The sequence below is a fragment of the Oncorhynchus masou genome, chromosome 12 (genome assembly GCF_036934945.1).
Source record: "Oncorhynchus masou masou isolate Uvic2021 chromosome 12, UVic_Omas_1.1, whole genome shotgun sequence".
NCBI lineage: Eukaryota > Metazoa > Chordata > Actinopteri > Salmoniformes > Salmonidae > Oncorhynchus > Oncorhynchus masou.
The window spans coordinates 38,074,195-38,099,067 of NC_088223.1; the positions used below are offsets into that span (position 1 = coordinate 38,074,195).

Here is a 24,873-nt window from a genome sequence, read left to right on the forward strand (position 1 = left end):
TCCATACTATGACCAATAACCATACTGACTATATCCATACTATGACCAATAAGCATACTATGACTATATCCATACTATGACCAATAAGCATACTGACTATATCCATACTATGACCAATAACCATACTGACTATATCCATACTATGACCTATATCCATAAGACCAATAAGCATACTGACTATATCCATACTATGACCAATAAGCACACTGACTATATCCATACTATGACCAGTAAGCATACTGACTATATCCATACTATGACCAGTAAGCATACTGACTATATCCATACTATGACCAGACTATATCCATAAGCACACTGACTATATCCATACTATGACCAATAAGCATACTGACTATATCCATACTATGACCAATAAGCTATATCCATACTGACTATATCCATACTATGACCATAAGCATACTGACTATATCCATACTATGACCAATAAGCATACTGACTATATCCATACTATGACCAATAAGCATACTGACTATATCCATACTATGACCAATAAGCACACTGACTATATCCATACTATGACCAATAAGCATACTGACTATATCCATACTATGACCAATAAGCATACTGACTATATCCATACTATGACCAATAAGCACACTGACTATATCCATACTATGACCAATAAGCACACTGACTATATCCATACTATGACCAATAAGCACACTGACTATATCCATACTATGAACAGTAAGCACACTGACTATATCCATACTATGACCAATAAGCACACTGACTATATCCATACTATGACCAATAAGCACACTGACTATATCCATACTATGACCAATAAGCATACTGACTATATCCATACTATGACCAATAAGCACACTGACTATATCCATACTATGACCAATAAGCACACTGACTATATCCATACTATGACCAATAAGCAATAAGCACACTGACTATATCCATACTATGACCAATAAGCATACTGACTATATCCATACTATGACCAATAAGCATACTGACTATATCCATACTATGAACAGTAACCATACTGACTATATCCATACTATGACCAATAAGCACACTGACTATATCCATACTATGACCAATAAGCATACTGACTATATCCATACTATGAACAGTAACCATACTGACTATATCCATACTATGACCAATTAGCACACTGACTATATCCATACTATGACCAATAAGCATACTGAATATATCCATACTATGACCAGTAAGCATACTGACTATATCCATACTTTGACCAGTAAGCATACTATATACTCAATTCACCTCTCAAATAGTATGGTTAGTGGAGTTGGTATGAGTAGTGGAACACAGCTATTGATTGAAGAAGTAAAAGACGGATAATGTTGGAAATGGAAGTGTGAACAGCAGGGACCGTCATGACAGTGGTCACAATGAACGGTGTGTGTGTGTGTGGGAGGGGAATTATGTTTTCTGTATGAAATGGGTCATTCACAACCCAACACAAACAGCCATTAGCGCACAGAGCTGTGCAATGACACCCTCGTGTCTCTTTCTCTCTGACCCCTCTCCAGCTCCTCGATCTCCTTCTCTCCATCAACATCATCTATCTCTTCCCCATCTTTCTGTTTTCTTCTTTCCTTCGCCCGTCTCTCTTTCCATCTCTGTCTCTCTCTCTGTCTCTCTGTCTCTCTCTCTCTCTCTCTCTCTCTCTCTCTCTCTGTGTGTCAAGCCTGTACTGTAGTCTGACATCTCAACGCCTTCCTTGTCCAATGAGTCACTCAGCTCATTGGTTGCGTGTGTGTGTGTGTTATGTACACACACAGCATTGAACGTTTCCTTTTCTGGTGGAGGGGCTTTGAAACGGACCCTGTTTGAGGCCCTGACTTCATGGCAGCCAGTGTTTGGCACACAATGATCCGCTCATTCACTGTCGTGTGTGTACGTTTTGGCATGCGCTTCTGACCTCTTGCATATTATAATTTCTGTTCATGTGTTGATTATACTGTTTGATATTTCAGTAAGGTCAGGGACACTTAGTTCTCGAGAGACTCATCAACTTGGCTGTCGAACTATTCACTTAGATAATCTGGCAGTGTAAACAGTTGATAGTGGATACGGTCTTGCACTTACAGACAATCAAGCCCAGAGAGGTTAGCTGAGGTAATTGCATCACACACATCAGTCTTCTACGTGTGTTTACATTGCTCCTGTATGCGTGTACCTTTTTTGGCTGTTCTCTCACACACGCACACACGCACACACACACGCACGCACACAAATTACACACACACGCACACAAATTACACACACACACACACAAATTACACACGTCTAGAAAAGGCAGATGTCCAAGTTTAGTTGGGTTTGCACAGATCTGTTTATTTCAATTGTCTTTCGTCGGCTCTATAAATTAAAATTCCGATGTTCTGAATAAATGTTGCTGGGGTTATTAGTGATGAAGTTCAGATCAGTGAATGTCTGATTGCGGTGTTGGTCTACCGTTTAGTCAACTATTGTAAGATGTGGTATGAAGCATATTTTTGACTGTGTTTTGTGTGGCTATTCAACTAGTGTGACAGATCTTGTGTTTGACTGTTGTGCCACTGTTTGCACCAACACACACCGGCCTCTTCGATCACAGCGGTGGCTCCACACTCCTGACCTCAGATTTGTGGCTGTTACTCAAACATTGACACATTACCCTTGTTAGGTCTTTCTCTCTTCGTCTCTCTTTGTATTACAGTTTTCATCTCAGGGTTTTGGTTTTGAAGCGTAGTGGCGGTTAGCATTTAGATATGGTGTTTCTCGGATTCTGATGTGATTGGCTCTTGGCGGAGAGGACGGTGGGTAATTTAAACACGGGAAGTTCCCAGAGCAGACTGGCATGTGACAGTCATAGTGGAAACCACAAGCTGAACAACTGGGTATCAAGATGTCTCTCCAAAATACTGGTGACTGTGATGTTCTGCCCACTTTTACTCTATCGGTCTTATCACACTGTGTTACACAATTAATCTTCATCTGATTCTAAATGGGATTTTATGACCTTTTTTCTGTTTTTATATTTTGCTTGGTCTTATTTTGGACAGCAATTCAGTTAGTTGTTGCCTCTAACATTAGTGTTGGCATGCAGGAGAACATTTACAAATGCAATACATGCACTTGCATAGTGTACATGAGACACACACACACACACACACACACACACACGGTTCTCTGTGAAGCGTGAGTAACTCGAGGACCTACTGCCATTCTACCCCCTGTCCCCCTGCCATGCTGACTCACTGAGACGGTATGTCTCGCATATCGTGACTTCATGAACGCGCGCGCGTACACACACACACACACACACACACACACACACACACACACACACACACACACACACACACACACACACACACACACACACACACACACACACACACACACACACACACACACAGTACAGCATAGTTACCCTTGTAGTTAGCAACCCTCATGTTGTGATTTCTCACACTCTTTTAGACTGCGATTTCACACACACACTCTCTCTCACACACACATATGTGGTCAACCCACCCGCAACCTCTGAACATCAAGTCACCGGCAGTCGGAACACTTCCATTCAAAGATAGCTATTAATACATTTCGGTACGAGTGACATTGGTTCACCATAGCAACAGAGATAAACACTCAGAGACGGCAACACGTTCTCACGCAAATGCCACCCTGACACGCGACCTGAATCACCCTCACTCACACTGACACACGCAGACAGGAAAGACTATCTCCCATGTGGTTTCCTCCCTAGCGAGCGACTTGAACCCCAACATCGCTTTTATTCTGTCTACTAACTTTTTTTGTTATACTGTGTGGTCGGAGCAACGGCTTAAAGCCGGGCGCTTGTTTCAGGGGAAAGGAATTCAGTGTACGAGTGTGAGAGGGGGGCTCGCGAAAAAGAGCGGGTTGAGGAAAAGAGGGCGGGAGCTCCAATGGAGAGAAGAACTTGGCAAAGATTATTAGTCTCTCAGCATTGAGGCTACGTGTTCAGGAGGAAAAGTTGGAGAAAAAAGGTTATCCAACAGCCGACTATTATCCACAGCAAAAAAAGAGAACAGGAAGGAGAGAAACGAGACGATGCTTCTAACAGGCTGAGGCAGAAACTTCAAAACTCTTCCCGGTAGCTTGTTGCTGCCCGTCTTAGGACAGACCTGAGATTGGCATTGGACACTGGAAGTGGTCACTCTCTCTTGTTGAACTCTTTGACGAACAAACTGACTCTGGGTCAGTTAGCACATAAGTGGCTAATTAGCAATGGACCTGCTCATGGACCCGGTGGTCGTCACGCCCATCCTGGTGGTGGCTGCTCACTTCTTCACTGCGGCCGTGGTGTGGTTCTACCGCCGACGGCGTACCCCTCGTTTTACACCAGGTATATATATACTCCTTAAAGCACATAGGGCTGGGGGGGGATGCTCCTCATCTCCTTCTGTCGCTGCTGCCTCGTTATCCTCCTCAGATAAGGAGAGGGAGGGTGTTCGCAGTGACACTCCTGGCTTCCTACTTCCTCTTTAGACTTCTCCCTTTTTGGTGTCTCTTGTTAGCGTGTCTTGTGTTCACATGATATCTTGTTCACTGCTGTGTTGCTGGTTGGCATTGGAAGGAGGGGATGATCAGCATTTAAGTCAATGTTTTGGGGGTTTTAATGTAGATGACAGTATGTCGCTTCTTTCTGTTAGATTTCAGTTTGGGAAACGTGTTACTTTTCAGAGAGCAAATGTTTTATCTGCTAGCTAGTCTTAATTTAGTTGTGTATTCTCTTCTAAACTGAGACAGTGTTTCTCTGATTGGATCTCTACCGGTGTGAGTCATTCTGGCACAGTTCTCCTTATTTGGCCTTTTTCACAGTGTGGCTGCTACCTGTCATGTGCCATTGATTCAAATCAATTTCATTGGAGTGGACGTTCTCGTTTGTCGCGAACTGTATGAGGTGGCCAGTTAAGTCTCTTAATGGCTGTTTTTAAGTCTGCTTTTTGTAATATCGTGTCACCTAATGCAGTGAACAGAAAGTCACTTTGGTGACAAGCAACTCAGTCCCGTCATGTGGCTGATTTTATGCTGAGGGTAAACGCCATGACACATATGTTGTTGTTCCGTTGCAGTCCTGTACGAGGCATACATCCTTTCAATGTAAAGCCTAATACAAGATATGGGAAACATCACATTTGGTCTGTGTCCAACAATCTATAATCCCAATGATAAGTGACTTTGATAGTGGCTAATGCGAGAATAGGCCACTTAATAAACCAGTTAGGCCCATTTGAGCAGTCTTGATACAACATTTTGAACAGAAATGCAATGGTTCATTGGATCAGTCTAAAACTTTGCACATACACTGCTGCCACCTAGTGGCCAAAATTGCAGCTGGGCTGGAATTATACATGATGGCCTTTGAAATGCAATACAAAAACGTTAAATTTTTTTTCATTTGTATTATCTTTTACCAGATTTATTGTTTATATTCTTCTACATTCCTTTCACATTTCCACAAACTTCAAATTGTTTCCTTTTCATATGGTTCCAATAATTTGCATATCCTTGCTTCAGGGCCTGAGTTACAGGCAGCTATATTTGGGTATGTCATTTTAGGCGAAAACTGAAAAAAAGTGTCCGATCCTGATGAGGTTATTAATCATTAGCCATAAAGGACCACAGTGGCCACTGGCAAGGACGTTCTGCCAATTGTTTGGAGGATTTAATTGATATCCTTCAGTCACAGGAGTATAATATCTAGCGTGACAGGACTGTCTGGGATGATGGGAGGAACAGAGAGGTATTGCCCAACTCTGTGTTCTACAGGGATGCCTTGGAAAGAGTGACCTTTTCCTACTGCCACTTCCTATTTATACAGGGACCTACTATCACCATCTATCTGAAGGGACTGGATAGGAAAGCTGTGCTGTGTGCCATTTCTTGGGGCTATGAGTGGGTGGTACTGTGTGATGCGGGCTTGCGTGTTTCGGCTTGCTAAAGTGCGGTACCGACTGATACAGAGCTGTGTGTTTGTGACGCTGGCACACTGGCTTTATTTTTAGCCGCAGCAGCAAGCAAGACGTGGCACAGCAGAGTGATGGGCAGGGTGGGGAGCTGTGTGTTCGTGCTCTTGCATGAGTGTGTATGTCTAGGGGCTATTCCATGTAAAAGGGCCCATGAGCACCAATATGTGAAGCTCATACAGTAGGAGCATATCAAATTGGGTGTCAAATGAAAGCGAAGGTTGTTTTTTTGGGGGGAGGGGGGGTGTGGAAAATTAAGGCATATGTTTAAACCATTTCCATCTTAAATATTAGATATCTGGAAAAAGGGGTCTTGCAAAACCAGAATAAGTCTTAAGGTATAAGAAATGCATTAAAACACAATAATGTTGACGTATAGAACCCTGCCAACTAATATCACATATTTCATTTTGGAAAAATGTTTTACCTTCTGTAAGTTAAAAAAAACATTGCCTTGTAATTCTGTTACCAAAAACCCCACATACCTTGAAGATATTTTCTAATGTCTCTCCCTCATGAGGAGGGAGGATGATGATAGTGTCCAGAAGTAATAAGTAATGGCAGACCTGCCAATTAGTTAGTGATTTTACTGATATCCATTTTGTTTATTAATTATTATTAAAGGGATACGTCGGGATGATCTATTTCCCCAGAGTCGGATGAACTTGTGGATACCACTTTAATGTCTAAAGGAAGTTCATCTGACTCTGGGGAAGGAGATGAAGGGCTTCATTGCCAAAATCCTGAAGTATCCTTTGGTCTTGGCCATAGTGGAGTTTGGAGTGTGACTGTTTGAGGTTGTGGACAGCTGTCTTTTATACTGATAACAAGTTCAAACAGGTGCCATTAATACAGGTAACGAGTGGAGGACTGAGGAGCCTCTTAAAGAAGAAGTTACAGGTCTGTGAGAGCCAGAAATCTTGCTTGTTTGTAGGTGACCAAATACTTATTTTCCACCATAATGAAAAAGGGCATTGACAAGGACATAGTTTTAGTTCAAAGACCACACCTGTGTATGTTTTGACTAATCGACAGCAGACATAACCGTCCTTATGAACCCAAACAACCTACAACACAACCTTATGAACCCAAACAACCTGCAACACAACCTTATAACCCCAAACAACCTGCGTCCCTATAGTGCAGCGTATCCCGTACGTAGATACACAGTATCTCCTCTTAAGGTTAACACTGCCCAATATCAGAGTCCTCATAAATCACAAGGAGCCTCAATTCAATATGTGCTAATCTGATGACTGCTCGTCCAGAGGGCTGCCGGGGGCCCTGGTAACTGGGGGGGGGGGGGGGGATTACGTAGCAGCCAGGAGCGAAATATCAGCACTTTCTTTCAAAACCTGTTACCCAATACAGGAGTGGTTTGGATATTTGTGAATATTGCAGCTGGATATTTTGGGGAATATCGCTTCAAATGTTGGTCTGGTTGTTTTAGATTTGCTATAGGAGTTAATTTTCTGTTTTTATTTGGTTTATACGTTCATAACAAAGAGGATGTAGGGGGATTGATGGGAGAGGGAGGGAGATGTGCCACTGCTGACGGAGAAGGAGAGTGAACTCTGACATTTTAACGACAGAGAAAGTGAAATGTAAAAATAAGATTTGACAACAGGAGGAGAAGATTTGGTGGAGCAGGGACTTCCTCTGTTTAATTGAATGAGACTGAGGGGAGAAGCGGACAGAAGAGGAGAGGAGAGATTAGACGTGATGACAAGAGAGGGAGGAAGCGAGGGATAAGCATACTGCGTGGTATTAAGAGCGTAAGCTCTGCCTGGTATTTATAGTTTGGAGGGCCGGGGGAGAAACGGAGCGGCTGAACAACGCTCTCGCTCTAAAAACCGAGGAGAGAGTCCTCTTGAAAACAAGGATGGTGTGAGCAGAGGGAAAGGCAAAGGACAAAAAAGACCGAGAGATGAGGAGGATTGGATATGTGGAGAGAGTAAAGAGGTCACTATTGGAGGAGAGAAACACGGTTACTTGAGTGACGCATCATCGACAGGAGGAGAGGAGCGTGTGTGTGTGGACTCTTCCGGCGGAGCGTGTTGTCGTTGTGTGTCACGAGTGTGTGCGCGTGCATCACTGCTTTTGTTGGGGCCGTCTAGGCGTTGTTGTTGTGCCAGCTCTTTTGTATGCAAAACTATAGGTTTTTACCTGGTCTTTAGTATTTCCATAACAAACTACAGACTGTGATGTCACCCTTGACTGTCAGACTCCCAGTGATAATGTCAATGTTTCGGTCACATGTTCATATGCCGTCACGCTGTTGTTCTACGAAGCCAGGTTGTTGCAGCTGTTTTTGCTGACTCTCTGTTTCAGTTCAACTATTGATTTTGTTCCAGCATTTTAAATTGAAACATGACAATTATTGTAGGGGCTAGCGTTGTGAAAGGTTTTGAGACGCTCTATGCAACATCGACAGATTTGAAGGGGTGTAGGAATTGGCTAGCTGGAAATGCTGTTGCATCAAGGGAATGCTTAGTCATAGGAAAGGGGGCTACATTTTGACATTTCAGACACTGATCCAGAGTGACTTACAGTTAGTGCTTTCATCTTCGATAGCTAGGTGGGACAACCACGTAACACAGATATAGAAAGTATATTTTTCCTCAGAGTAGCTATCAGTAGGGTTACAATGAAGGATGAGTCAACGCTGGGGATTTAGATTGCCGAGACTAAAGTGTGTGTTTGTCCCGTTCGGTGATTGTTCGTGGGTGTGTAAGGTGTCAGGGGACGGTGGCTCTCAGCTCAAGATGCATCTTGTTCACTTGTAGCTAGCTGGTGTTGTGCCCAATCTGCATTGTACCCGCCTGGAGAGAAGTCAAGAAATCTGATCTGGACAGTTCTCCAATAGACCTCCTCATACACACTACAGTCCTGACCCAAAACATATTTGTATCATTTTCTCACTGACCAAGGCAGCTACTCAGGTTATTATGATTATCTGAAGTAGCTTCTCTCTGTGTCTCTGTCTCATCAGATGACATCACAAGCTCAGCAGATCATTTTGTGATCAGACGAGTGGTCTTAAACACACACAAAACACTCATTGGCTCAGAACGGGGGCTCTACAATGGACAGCCAGGGGGTTTCTTCTGGGATTGTGGCAAATTTTTGTTCCCAGGCCTAGAAAGAGGAAAGAAAAAGATTGTAAATGATGTTGGTTACAGTCTAGGGCTAGCAGTGTCTGGTTTATGTTAGAGAGCGCAGTGTGTGTGTGTGTGTGTGTGTTCACATGGCAACAGACTGGAATCTAAACACTGTAGTCTGCTGCTTGCTTGATTGCTTGAGTGGATGACATCATCATAAAGGGACACTTCAGCACGTTCTCTTTTTGACTTCCTTATTATTTGCCTCAACCAGAGTTTGATGAACAATCTCTCTCTACAACTACTTACTTCCTTTGCTCTGGAAGACTGAAGAAGGAAAACCCCTCTTATTTCCAACTGTGAACGGCAGACAGTTTCCTCAACCTGCTGTTGCCCCGTCTTGACAGCATACACACCTTAACCAGAGGACTGCAACCTTAAGATACTTTGAAAGAGAGAGGGAGAGAACCGCAGCTCTGAACCTGCTTTGTCTGCAGAGCCACTGCTCAACAGCTGCATTTTAGAGCACAAGGTGTCTGTCCTGCACCAGGAGTAGAGTGAACGAGGGACCGTGCCTCAGGCCAGCGCAGTAGCAGGGGACAGGAGTGACCGAGGGAGTGCGAGACAACGAGAGTGGAAGAACCAGAGGGAGGGGTTGGAGGGGCGGTCTTTATTTGCCGGAGGGGAGGGGGCAGCCTGTGACTTTGACACACACGTGTGACTGCTCCAGTGAGGGCTGGCTAGGAGTTTAGAAATGGCAGCGGCGGAAAGAGAGTGGGTACAAGGGAGCGACAGGCAGAAAGAGGCAACCCAGAAATAAATCCCTCTACTTGTCTGAGACGCGGGGAGACTAGTCCTTGCAATAAGTGTTTTTGGGAGAATCAAATTCATTGGAATACTCTTGTTTTGTCATTGTGGAAACTGAAATAGCAATTTGTGTACTTTGCCTCTCCCTGGTGTGCTCCCTGGCTTGGAATAAGACACGTGGACTTCCTCTGAGAGAGGCTACTCTTGTTCTGGGATTGCGGAATAGTGACTCGGTTACATTGCCGCCTGACTTTGGAATCACATGTGGACTTGTGCACTGGGAGAGAGAAGAGGAAGTGGCTTTAGAAGCCGGGTGAAGGAAAGAGGAAGGAGAGAAATACAGAAGGATAGAAGGGTAAAAAGAAGGATGTGGCGGGACTACCATAACGAGTCCAGCCTCAATGCCCACCTGCACTCCATCATGTGCTGTGCAGGTCAGTGTGTGAGACTGTATGTGTAGTGTATGCATGTGTTGTACACTGTATAGCAGCTAAGTGTTATTTACATAGGCTCAATAAATGTTTTTCTGCATTTAGGATGTCACCGTGTGTGTCCTGTGTTTTGTACATTGAATAAAACAAATATAAACGTAACAGTTCATATAAAGGAATCAGTCAATTGAAATAAATTCATTAGGCCCTAATCTATGGATTTCGCATGACTGGGAATACAGATGTGCATCTGTTGATCACAGATACCTTTTAGAAAATAGGTAGGGGCGTGGATCAGAACCTGTCAGTATCTGGTGACCACCTTATGCCTCACCCAGCATGACACCTCCTTCACATAGAGATGATCAGGTTGCTTGATTGTGGCCTGTGAAATGTTGTCCCACTCTTCAATGGCTGTGTGAAGTTGCTGGATATTGGAGGGAACTGGAACATGCTGTCGATCCAGAGCATCCCAAACATGCTCAATTGGTGACATGTCAGAGTATGCAGGCCATGGAAGAACTGGGACGTGTTCAGCTTCCAGGAATTGTGCACTGATCCTTGCAACATGGGGCCGTACATTATCATGCTGAAACATGAGGTGATGACAGCTGATGAATGGCACGACATTGGGCCTCAGGATCTCATCACGGTATCTCTGTGCATTCAAATTTCCATCGATAAAATGCAATTGTGTTCGTTGTCCGTAGCTTATGACTCCCATTTCCATTGCCCCGTGGTTCCATTGGGGTTCTCTTTTCACAACGTTGACATCAGAAAACCGCTTGCCTACATGATGCCATACACAATGTCATGTCTTCCATCTGCCCGGTACAGTTGAAACCGGGATTCATTCGTGAAGAGCATACTTCTCCAGCATGCCAGTGGTCATTGTGCAAACCCACAGTTTAATCAGCTGCCCGGGTAGCTGTTGGAAGCTGGATGTGGAGGTGCTGGGATGGCGTTATTACACGTGGTCCTGCGATTGTGAGGCCGGTTGGACGTTCTGTCCAATTCTCCAAAACGTCAGGCGGCTTATGGTAGAGAAATTAACATTAAATTCCCTGGCAACAGATCTGGTGCACATTCCTGCAGTGAGCATACCAATTGCATGGTCCCTCAACTTGAGACATCTGAGACATTGTGTAGTTCGGCAAAACTGCACATTTTAGAATGTTTTTTTAAAATTGTCCCCAGAACAAGGTGCACCTTTGCAATGATCATTTTGTTTAATCAGTGTCTTCATATGACAAACCTGTCAGGTAAAGGGTAAATGCTCGCTAACAGGGATGTAAACAAGTTTGTGCACAGAATGAGAGAAATTAGCTCTTTGTGAGTATGGAACATACTGGGATCTTTTATTTCAGCTCATGAAACATGGGACCAACAATTTACTTTGCGTTTATATTTTTGTAAACTATATTGTAGTGTGTGTGTGGTGTACTGTTGACATCTTGAGCTATTTGTGCACTATATCGACCAATGTTTACAGTGTGAAGACTCACTCTAGTAGTGTGTGTGTGCACATTATTTGTGTGTGTTTGTTTTTGTTTTTGGATGGTGTTGAGGGGTGTATACTGCTGAACAATGCCTCCCTGTGTGGTGGAATGCGTGCCTTTCCGTGGCTGTCACACATACAAACACAGCACACAGTCAACCCTGTTGGTGTACAGGCTCTGCCCTTGGCAATGGACATGCGTTTCCACAGGCAGTTGCCAATGTGGGGTATCATGTTAATTCCCATGTCAAACTCTCGGGGGCGCCATGCTTGTTTAATATACTGTCACCAATAGCCGATTTTGATGAAGACAGCCTCACCTAAATGTCACAAAGAAAGCCATGTGTTACCGCTGAGCCGGCTAGGCCAGCTTACCAGGCAGGTTTGTTAACGAAGGTATGCTTTTCTGTTGAAACTATTTAGCAAGACTGTGTTCAAATGTGTGCCTGGGGCGTGCCCCCGGAGTAAAAATACCATAATGAGTCATATAGAGTGTTACCTTGCCCCGCTAGGTTTGACCACGTTCAGGTATTTGACCTGCATTTCCACACTAAAATATCACTCTGTCATTATCACAAAGAGCCTCAATGCTGATATAGAAGCTCACTAAGACCACTTGTGTTTACATACTGTAATGGGAACGTGTGTGTGTGTGTGTGTGTGTGTGTGTGTGTGTGATGTATGTAGGCCTATCTGGGGAGAGGAAGTGAGACAACATATCTTCCCCCCCACATAGCGACTCTGTTTATAGTGTCACCTTGGCAACCTCATCAACAGTGGAGTTTATCAAGGTCAAGTCGGGGAAATACCAGCAGGGACTATTCTCTGATTGGTTGGAGCAGAGAAGGGGAGAAAGCAGTCACTAGTTGGCCATGCTAGAAAAGACAAGTGTGAATATAGCCAAATATGATATATTCTCATTATAGGCGGTATAATATACGATTGGAATGTGACCTTTGGTTCGTGGTTCAATTCATGTAAGCTGTTAAATAGCTCCTCAACGTATATCCTTTCGAACATGGCCTGATAGTAACAACCAGGGGAACGCGGGAAGAGGCGTCCCAATGGAGTGAGTCAGATATGAACGGGTAGACGGGAAAAGCAAAGCCACCCATCTGCATGTCATACACAGAGACCCGGAGAGGAGGGGTAGTGGCTCCACGTGGGGGAGGAGATAACAGCAGCGTGACGTGGTCTGGACTGAGCTCAGAACAGGCGGCAAAGGAAATAAGCTGGGAGGCTGCTGCATTGTGCTAAGACCCCTGGCCCAGTCTCTGCAGCTCCAGCTGGGATCGACCAGCTCAATAGGCGGCTTTTCTCTGCTTTATTAAATACTGAGTCATGGTGTGCGTGTGTTTTTGTTGGAGTGCCTGCGTGTGGGGTAGGGGGAGGGGAGGGGGGTTCATGCGTATGTACCATGCATCCTATGCTGTGTCCATATGGAGATTTCTGCAGTGTCACAAACGAGCTGCGGTGACACGAACACTCAACAAACGTAGCGCCCTTACAAAACAGAGGTGTGACGAGGCGCAATTCTCCCAGAAACGACCAAGGCAGCAGACATGACTGTTGAGCCCTCCATTCCAGACAAATACATTTAGTAGAGCGCTGCCTGGTTAAATCCGGTTGAACGCTGCGCTCCCAGACAGCCTCGGTACAGAGATGTTTCAGGGCCGTCCTTGTAAATAATACAGAGGTGAGGAATGACGCTGTACTTGTTGTTTAATGAACTCTCCTTTTCCCCTCCCTCCCTCTGCTCCAGATGAGCGAGACCGGGTGCAGAAGAAAACCTTCATGAAATGGGTCAACAAACATCTCATCAAGGTACGGTACTGCATCGCAGCATCATTTTGGGGGTTGGTGGGGAACACACACACACACACACACACACACACACACACACACACACACACACACACACACACAGAGGTATCACGACTTAGACCATCGTAGAAATGAATGAGCTAGGATGGTAGTTCTGAATGAGTTGTTATATTCCACACAGGGCTGAATGAGCCCTGCCTCCAGCACTGACTCCGTTATGTTCAGGCTGGTAGGAAGGCCTGGAAAATGGTTAAAGACTCCAACCACCCAGGCCATAGACTATTCTCTCTGCTTCCCCACGGCAAAATGGTACCGGTTCATCAAGTCTGGTACCAACAGGCTCTTGAACAGCTTCTATCCCCAAGCAATGAGACTGATGCACACTCACAGGGCCCTACACACACTCACAGGGCCCTACACCCTGTCTCTATGCACACTCACAGGGCCCTACACACTCACAGGGCCCTACACACTGTCTCTATTCACACTCACAGGGCCCTACACACACATTCACAGGGCCCTACACACTGTCTCTATGCACACTCACAGGGCCCTACACACTCACAGGGCCCTACACACTGTCTCTATTCACACTCACAGGGCCCTACACACACATTCACAGGGCCCTACACACTGTCTCTATGCACACTCACAGGGCCCTACACACACACACACTCACTCACTCACAGGGCCCTACACACACACTCACTCACTCACTCACAGGGCCCTACACACACACACTCACTCACTCACAGGGCCCTACACACACACACACAGACTCACTCACAGGGCCCTACACACACACACACACTCACTCACAGGGCCCTACACACACACACACACTCACTCACAGGGCCCTACACACACACACACACTCACTCACAGGGCCCTACACACACACACACACACACTCACTCACAGGGCCCTACACACACACACACACACACACACACACTCACTCACAGGGCCCTCACACACACACACACACACACACACACACACACACACACACACACACACACACACACACACACACACACACACACACACACACACTCACACAGGGCCCTACACACACACACACACACACACACACACACACACACACACACTCACAGGGCCCTACACACACACACACACACACACACACACACACACACACACTCACTCACAGGGCCCTACACACACACACACTCACTCACAGGGCCCTACACACACACACTCACTCACAGGCCCTACACACACACACACACTCACTCACAGGGCCCTACACACACACACACACTCACTCACAGGGCCCTACACACACACACACACACACACACACTCACACACACACACTCACTCACTCACAGGGCCCTACACACACACACACACACACACTCACACACACACACACACACACACACACACACACACACACACACACACACACACTCACTCACAGAGCCCGACACACACACACACACACTCACTCACAGGGCCCGACACACACACACACTCACTCACTCACAGGGCCCGACACACACTCACTCACATACAAGCTGCTGCTACTCTTATATCCTGATGCCTGGTCACTTTCAGTGGTGGGAAGTACTTTTTTTGTGTGTGTTATCTGTACTTTCCATTCTATTTATATTTTGGACTACTTTTGCTTCACTACATTCCTAATGCAAATGATGTACTTTTTACTCCACGCATTTTCCCTGACACCCAACAGCACTCATTACGCTTTGAATGCTTCGCAGGACAGGAACATGGTCTAATTCACACACCCCTACTGCCTCTGATCTGGCGAACTCACTAAACACATGCTTCGTTTGTAAATGGTGTCTGAGTGTTGGAGCAGGCCCCTGGTTATCTGTCAATTTAAAAAAAGAAAATGTGGCTTTCTGCTTTGCTTAATAGAAGGAATTTGAAATTATTTTTACTTGAACTTTCTATTAAGGTATCTTTTACTTTTACTCAAGTAGGACAATTGGGTACTTTTTCCACCAGTGGTCACCTTACCCATATACATGCACTACATGATCAAAGTAAGTGGACACCTGGTTGTTGAACATCTTATTTCAAAATCATGGGCATTAATATGGAGTTTGTCCCTCCCTTTGCTGTTATAACAGCCTCTACTCTTCTGGGAAGGCTTTCCACTAGATGTTGGAACATTGCTAGTGGGACTTGCTTCCATTCAGCCACAAGCATTAGTTATGTCGGGCACTGATGTTGGGTGATTAGGCCTGGCTCACAGTCGGCGTTCCAATTCATCCAAAAGGTGTTTGATGGGGTTGAGGTGAGGGCTCTGTGTAGGCCAGTCAAGTTCTTCCACACTGATCTCAACAAACCATTTCTGTATGGACCTCGCTTTGTGCACAGGGACATTGTCATGCTGAAACAGGAAAGGGCCTTCCCCAAACTGTTGCCACAAAGTTGGAAGCACAGAATTGTCTAAAATGTCATTGTATGCTGTAGCGTTAAGAATTCCCTTCACCTTACCTAAGGGGCCTAGCCTGAACCATGAAAAACAGCCCCAGACCATTATTCCTCCTTCACCAAACTTTACAGTTGGCACTATGCATTGGGGCAGGTAGCGTTCTCAAACCCAGATTTGTCCGTCATCACTCCAGAGAATGCGTTTCCACTGCTCCAGAGTTCAATGGTGGTGAGCTTCACACTACTCCAGCCGACGCTTGGCATTGCGCATGATGATCTTAGGCTTGTGTGAGGCTGTCCGGCCGTGGAAACCCATTTCATGAAGCTCGCGACGAGCAGTCACTGTGCTGACGTTTGTTCCCGAGGCAGTTTGAAACTCTCTAGCGAGTGTTGCCATCGATGAAATACTGTTTTTTTTTTTTACACGTTACGCGCTTCAGCGCTTGGCGGTCCTGTTCTCTGAGCTTGTGTGGCCTACCACTTTTCGGCTGATCAGTTGTTGCTCATAGACGTTTCCACTTCACAATAACAGCACTTACAGTTGACCAGGGAAGCTCTAGCAGGCCAGACATTTTACAAGCTGACTTGTTGGAAAGGTGGCTTTCTATTGCGGTGCCATGTTGACAGTCACTGAGCTGTTCAGTCACGCCATTCTACTGCCAGTGTTTGTCTACGGAGATTGCATGGCTGTGTGCTCAATTTCATCCACCTGTCAGCGACAGGTGTAGCTGAAGTAGCCAAATCCACTCATTTAAAGGAGTGTCAACATGCTTTTGTATATATAGTGCATCTACCTCCACGCCAGTATCCCTGCACATTGGAACTGACCCTGTAGTATCCTTGTTTACTTATTTACGGTGTTATTCTTATTCCTGATTAGTTTTTGTTGTATTATTACGTTGTTATTGATTGCTGCATTGTTGCGTTTTGAGTTTGCAAGAAAGGCATTTCACTGTACATGTGCATGACGTGTAAACCTGAAACCACCGCAGACGTAGATCACATAGACTGGGCATTCCACCACATGACTGTGGAATGGGGCGTCTGACCTCCTAACTCTCTGGTGCGCTGCGTATTTCCACGCTGTAATGTATGTCGGTCAGACGGACTGAGGAGGGGCACCAACGTTGGTACACACACTGCTGGCCCGGCACCACTGTCTGTAGCATTAGACAATGTTCAGTTGGCGTTAAGGAGAATTTTATTTACTGTAGTTGGAGAGAGCAGAGACCTTTCACTGTCTGGGAGGGAAGTCATTAAATAAAGAGAGGTGGAGATGAGGGAGGGGAAGAGGACTTAAGGAGAGCGAGAAGGATAGAGGCAGAAAGATGACTCCAAGAGAGGATATATGGTTTGCGGCGATAAATAAATGACAGGGTTAATGACTCCTGTATTGATATACATAAATATCCACTGGGATTCTCCAGGAACTCGTATTTCCTCATCAATCTACACACAATACCCCATAATAACAAAGAAATGCCTTATTAACATGAGTATTCAGACACTGCTGTGAGACCTGAAATTGAGGGCCGATGCATCCTGTTTCCATTGATCATCCTTGAGATGTTTCTGCTACTTGATTGGAGTCCAACTGTGGTATATTCAATTGATTGGACATGATGTGAAAACGCACACACCTCTCTATGTATGGTCACACAGTTGACGGTGCATATCAGAGCAAAAACCAAGCCATGAGGTATGAAGGAATTGTCCGTAGAGCTCCGAGACAGGATTGTGTTGAGGCACAGATCTGGGGAAGGGTAACAAAACATTTCTGCAACATTGAATGTCCCCATGGACACAGTGGCCTCCATCATTCTTAAATTGAAGAGGTTTTGAACCACCAAGACTCTTCTTAGAGATGGCTGTCCAAACTGAGCAATCGGGGGAGAATGGCCTTGATCAGGGAGGTGACCAAGAACCAGGATCGAGGGAAAGATGAACGGAGCAAAGTACAGAGATCCTTGATGAAAACCTGCTCGAGAGCACTCAGGACCTCAGACTAGGGTGTAGATTCAGCTTCCAGCAGGACAACGACCCTAAGCACACAGCCAAGACAACTCAGAAATGGCTTTGGGACAAGTCTCTGAATGTCATTGAATGGCACAGCCAGAGCCCAGATTTGAACCTGATCCAACATCTCTGGAGAGACCTGAAAATAGCTGTGCAGCAAGACTTCCCATCAAACCGAACAGGGCTTGAGAGGATCTGCAGAGAATAATGGGAGAAACACCCCAAACACAGTTGTGCCAAGCTTGTAGCGTCATACCCAAGAAGACTCGAGGCTGTAATCACCACCAAAGGTGCTTCAACAAAGTACTGAGTAAAGGGTCTGAATACTTCTGTAGATGTGATATTTCAGTTTTTCATTTGTAATACATTTTCGTGTCTCACTCACACACACGCTTGGAAAAAGTCAAGGGGTCTGAATACTTTCCGAATACGCTGTAAGTTAATTGACTCGTGGCAGGACATGTTGTGCAGTCTTAGACTAAGACCAAAGCGATACGTCTTTCGTCTACTGTAGTCCGGCATAGAATGAATCATCCAGGCTCCTTTATAATCCTGTCCTATCAGTCTAGTGTCTAATACCGTTGACAGTCCAACCCAGCGCAGGTGTTTACATAGCACACAGCCACAGAGCTCGTGGCTGTTCAGCAGAGGCTGACAGACGGGACAGGTGACGACACAAGCCAGTCAGTCTACCTGTTCCTGTGTTTGTCTTGGCTCCCGCTATTCACTGACATCACGCCGATCTACCTGACTGCACCCATGTTTATATCAGCTGACAGACAGGTGTGTGTGTGTGTGCCGTCATGTGGTCAGGTCCGGGTGTATGGCTGCCTCTCAGCGTGTGTGTACAGATCAAACACACACATCCATATAAAACACTGCCTTCACCACAAACTGTTGGGACCTGTGTTGACAGCTCGCCAGGAATGCAGTGTCATAACTAGGGCTGGTTTTTCAGACACCGATTTTAAACCTAGTCGTGGACTAAAAAAAAACGCAACATGTAAAGCCCTCAAACTCAACTCTGGACCTCAAAGCCAGTGCCACTGCATTTTGTTCTACCCAGGATCTGATTTTAGAACTATGACGCCGGGTGGGTGCAATTCATTATGAGGCAGAACAGAAAACCAGCAGGCCCCGGACCTCATAGGGTAAGAGTTGAATACCCCTGATTTAACGTGTTGGTCCCATGTTTCATGAGCTGAAATAAAAGATCCCAGAAATGTTAAATACGCACAAAAAGCTTATCTCAAATTTTGTGCACAACTGTGTTTACATCCCCGTTTAATGAGCATTTCTCATTTGCCAAGATCATCCATCCACCTGACAGGTGTGGCATATCAATAAGCTGATTAAACAGCATGATCATTGCACAGGTGCACCTTATGCTGGGGATAATAAAAGGCCACTCTCTCCAAAAAGTTCAGTTTTGTCACACAACACAATGCCGCAGATGTCTCACGTTTTGAAAGAGCGTGCAATTGTTGCCAGAGAATTGAATATTCATTTCTCTACCATAAGCCGCCTCCAATGTCGTTTTAGTGAATTTGGCAGTGCGTCCAACCGGCCTCGTTTAACCACGCCATCCCAGGACCTCCACATCCGGCTTTTCACCTGCAGGATGGTTTGAGACCATCCATCCGGACAGCTGATGAAACAGGAGTATTTCTGTCTGTAAGAAATTCCTTTTGTGGGCAAAAACTCATTCTGATTGGCTGGGTCTGGCTTCCCAGTGTCTGGCTTAATACATGTCTGGGAACCAGCCTTTAGACACACACACACACAGTAGATCTTTACCGGACAAGGCAGGGAGCTGTGGCACATGGAGACATTTAGTTGCAGAAAGAGGACGGAAGATGACAGTGGATACTAGTGCCTTTTGGTGGATCTCAACAGAAGAAGCAGAGTGTGCAGTGCACCAATATACACTGAGTGTACAAAACGTTAAGAACACCTTCCTAATATTGAGTCGCATCCCCCCTTAAGTCTTCACAACAGCGTTCCACTGAGATGCTTTGCACATGTTGACTCCAATGCTTCCCACGTTGAGTCAAGTTTGCTGGATGTCCTTTGGGTTGTGAACCATTCTTGGTAACTGTTGAGCGTTTTTTTTTTTAAACAACAGCGTTGCAGTTCTTGACACAAACCGGTGCGCCTGGCACCTACTACCATACCCCGTTCAAAGGCACTCAAATCTTTTGTCTTGCCCGTTCACCCTCTGAATGGCACACATACACTATCCATGTCTCAATCGTCTTGAGGCTAAAAAAATCCTTCTTTCACCTGTCCCCTCCCCTTCATCAACACTGATTTGAAGTGGATTTAACAAGAGACATCAATAAGGGATCATAGCTTTCACCTGGATTCACCTGGTCAGTCTGTCATGGAAAGAGCAGGTATTCTGTACACTCAGTGCAGATGACCCCAAAAACACGAGTTCAGCCTCGCATACAAAGAGACGTGTGTGTGTGTGTGTGTGTGTGTGTGTGTGTGTGTGTGAGAGAGAGAGACCCAGGTGCACTGTCTCGTTGGGTGGCACCACTCTAACTGTAGCACAGCAGTGGAGCTGACCGCTGCGAGTAACCAACCGTGACTTTTCCGCTGACTGAACAACACCCAGATACTGCTTGCCCGTTTTATCAACCCCCAACACTGTTTACGGTAGTCTGGTCCGAGATCTGTTTGTGCCTTCTATCCAACTCCTTTGGTCATTGCCACCCTTAACATGCACAGATCTGGGACCAGGCTTCTCTCCCTGTATCCCAAAGCTGGGCTGTGATTCACCGATTTATGATTACAACACATGGACGTGTCGTACTTCGGAACTCCCCGTGTCAAGAAGTGGCGGCAAAATGGAATGTAAATCGGTTGAATAGGGAAGACATGCATTGAATCATAGAGGCAGAGAAGTAGTTCCATTAAGTGGAATGAATATGACCCAACACACACACACTAAAAGAGAGAGATCATTTCCAGTCCCTCATGATACCTATCTAATTAACACACGATCAACTCTTCAACACCCACGACCATCACGCACTGAGGCGAACCTTCCACACATCGATGGATAGAGTGTGTTTATTAGCCAGAGAGCATTGAGAGACCGAGGGAGAGGTGTCGCGTGAACAGGGGACTGAGCGTGGTTGCAAAGGAAGGAGAGAATAAAGGAAGCGAGCAGGGCAACAGAAGGATGTGAGGAAACGTCTCGGTGGCTTCCTCTCTCCTTGTGTGTGGGGTTAGGCTTCTAGAGACTCTGACTCTATTTCCAGTCCGAGACTATTGAGATACACCCATGAGGAGAGCTGACCGTTGACCAACAGGACATAGAGAAGGCCCGTTTGTTTCTGTCGCAGGTCGGCTCCTCGGATTAAAAGGCGCAAGTCGCCCTCTGCTGGCAGAATGTGGAATTTACGCGATTGCAGCTTCACGATTTGAAATGCAGTGAAGTGTTTTGTGTTTTTACAGCTTGTACCGTGTGCTGTGTTCTGTAATATTGCACAGTGGTCCTCAAACATATATATGTGTTGTGAATGTGAGCCGCTAAAAGCCTGGCCCAGGCTCATGTGACCATTTTAAGATGATTCTGGGTGCTGAGATTAGTCTAGACCGAGTATGGCTCGAGCCACAACCCAGTTTTACCCAGGCCACAAGGACAGTTTTTAATCAAACCCTTAACCCCGAGAATTTAAGTCAGGTCAGTGTACACACACACACACCCCTTCACCACTGGCCCCTGCCCTTCAGCTGTCAGTCACGCCAAAGTAACCAAAGAGCACCGTGGGTAGTTTAATCTCTCTCAGGTCTGTGATGGGGCTACTTTGACGAGCACCGTGTGTTCACACAGAGGACTCCTGTCTTTCACACTGCTTTTCTTTTTTCTCTGTTTCTCTCTCCCAATATGTTACTCTGTTATCAGTCACTCTCCTTATAATGAATTGCTAGTACATAATCCCGGGCTTCTAGAAGCCTCGTCATGTTCTATCACACTCAACTGCCCCCCTTCACTCAGCTTTCTTTTATTGCTTCTCCTCATGTTCACCTCTTTCCTGCCATCCTCATTTCCTCAGCCTTTTTCTCTTTTTTTTTCTCTCCTCTTTCTCTCTCTTTTCTATTTCTCTCTCTCGCTCTTTTTTTTTCTCTTTCTCTCTTGTATGTACATTTTGTAATGTGATTGTGTGGAGGTTGTGATGGTTTGCAATGTGTTTTTAAGGGTAGCGAGGTGTTTTCAGTGTAGTGAGGAGGTCTCATGGAAGTAGGACAAAAAGTCTCTCTCTGTATTTCTCTGCTCTCCTCTCTATAACGGCTCCATTGCCTCTGGTTAAACCACAAGTCATGGTCAGCTGTGAATGAGACAGTAATTAGCCTCCGTCTCCTCTCTCTAAATGCCCAGTCCCTCCTTTCCTTTCTCTCCCTCTTTCTTTGTTGTTGAATTCCTGGTTCTTAGCACTGAGCTGTTTCGCCTAGTCATTGGGAGTCCATCAGCAGGGTCTGAGAAGATGGCCCACTTTCTCACAAAGGGTGACGAAATAGGCCTGCCGAAGCTGCTGAGTCGCCGTGCCAACGGTTGTCCCCGGACTCCTCGGCCCTGAGACGCCACATGGGGTCACAGTCGGAGCGCAGTGTTTGTCGCCCTGGCAACTAGGGTCCCTAGGAGCATTGCTTATGTCAACAATGCTATGCAAACAACTGAGATGAACAAGATGAATATGTAATTAACTCTGTTTTTCTTTTCCTCTTGCTCTCTCGCTCTCTCCCCATCTCGCTCGCGCTCTCCCCATCTCGCTCGCTCGCTCTCTCTCAATTCAATTAATTTCGCTTTATTGGCATGATGTAACAATGTGCATATTGCCAGAGCTTACAATAACAATAAGTATACAGTAGAGGACATGTGCAGGTCGATTGGTCTGTCAGACACTGCCCCTCATCTTATGACAGGCAGCAATGTAGTGCCCTGCCAACCCACAGCTCTTTGCGTCCTCCCCCAACAGGACAGGTAGCCTACTCTCATCAGAGAGGTCTTTGAAACCTTGAATAAGGGTTTCAAATTTGGGAAAATGACACTCTAATTGTTTTATATTTTTGACATTTTGTCAGGAAATGCAGCTCCGTCTCAGGTTCTGCTGTTGTGCAGTGGTTGCACAGCCTTTCCTCTACAGGGAGACAGGTTCTGCTGTGGTGCAGTGGTTGCACAGCCTTTCCTCTACAGGGAGACAGGTTCTGCTGTGGTGCAGTGGTTGCACAGCCTTTCCTCTACAGGGAGACAGGTTCTGCTGTGGTGCAGTGGTTGCACAGCCTTTCCTCTACAGGGAGACAGGTTCTGCTGTGGTGCAGTGGTTGCACAGCCTTTCCTCTACAGGGAGACAGGTTCTGCTGTGGTGCAGTGGTTGCACAGCCTTTCCTCTACAGGGAGACAGGTTCTGCTGTGGTGCAGTGGTTGCACAGCCTTTCCTCTACAGGGAGACAGGTTCTGCTGTGGTGCAGTGGTTGCACAGCCTTTCCTCTACAGGGAGACAGGTTCTGCTGTGGTGCTGTGCCTTTCCTCTACAGGGAGACAGTGGTTGCACAGCCTTTCCTCTACAGGGAGACAGGTTCTGCTGTGGTGCAGTGGTTGCACAGCCTTTCCTCTACGGGGAGCCAGGATTTCCTGTGTCTACCCTTCTCAATGGCAAGGCTGTGCTCACTGAGCCTGTACTTTGTCAAGGTTTTTCTAAGGTTTTGATCAGTAACCATGGTCAAATTTTTAGCCACGGTGTACTGTTGATTTAGGGCCAGATGGCACTGCATTTTGCTTTGTGTTTGTGTTTCCCAATAAGTAATATAGTTTTGTTTTGACTGTGTTGTAATTTGGTTTACCCTGATTGATTGGATGTTCTGGTCGTGAGGCTTCAGTGCGTTAGTAGAACAGGTTTGTGAACTCAGGACCAGCTGGATGAGGGGACTCTTTTCTTTGCTCAGCTCTTGGCATTGCAGGGCTTGGTAATGATATGAGGGGAGGTCACTGTATTTTAGATGTTTCCAAAACTGAATTGCTCTTTTTTGAGTTTTTTAATTAGTGGATATTGGCCTAATTCTGCCCTGCATACATTGTTTGTAGTTTTCCTCTGGACGTGTAGGAGAACCTTACAGAACTCTGCATGCAGGGTTCTAATGAGGTGTTTGTCCCATTTGATGAAATCTTGTTTTGCAAGTGGACCCCACACCTCGCTGCAATGAAGTGCAATTGGTTTAATGACACATTCAATTGGTTTTAGCCACATTTTAATAGGTATTTCAATTTGAATTGGCTTTTTAATGGCGTCGAATGCCCTGCGTGCTTTCTCTCTCTGTTGATTCACTGCCTCATTAGGGTGTCCAGTTGAGCTTATTTTTAAACCTAAGTAATTGTAGTGTGTACAGTACTCTATATATTTTGTACCAATTGAGAACTTTGGTCTAATTCCCTGAGATCTGGATCTTCTCTGGAAAGTCATTATTTTAGTCTTTTTGGGGTTTACTGCCAGGGCCCAGGTCTGGCAGTACTGCTCTAGCAGGTCCAGGGCCCAGGTCTGGCAGTACTGGTCTAGCAGGTCCAGGGCCCAGGTCTGGCAGTACTGGTCTAGCAGGTCCAGGGCCCAGGTCTGGCGGTACTGGTCTAGCAGGTCCAGGGCCCAGGTCTGGCGGTACTGCTCTAGCAGGTCCAGGGCCCAGGTCTGGCGGTACTGCTCTAGCAGGTCCAGGGCCCAGGTCTGGCGGTAGGTCCAGGGCCCTGGTCTCTAGCAGGT

At 45.8% G+C, this 24,873-nt stretch overlaps 1 protein-coding gene across 1 annotated transcript in view; it reads left to right on the forward strand.

The window, feature by feature from the left end:
• Positions 1 to 24,873, forward strand: part of LOC135550031 (microtubule-actin cross-linking factor 1-like) — a 264,531-nt gene that overhangs the window by 90,268 nt on the left and 149,390 nt on the right. Inside the window, 1 exon segment of the mRNA XM_064980467.1 lies at positions 13,605 to 13,666. Coding sequence (XP_064836539.1) covers positions 13,605 to 13,666 — 62 coding nt within the window.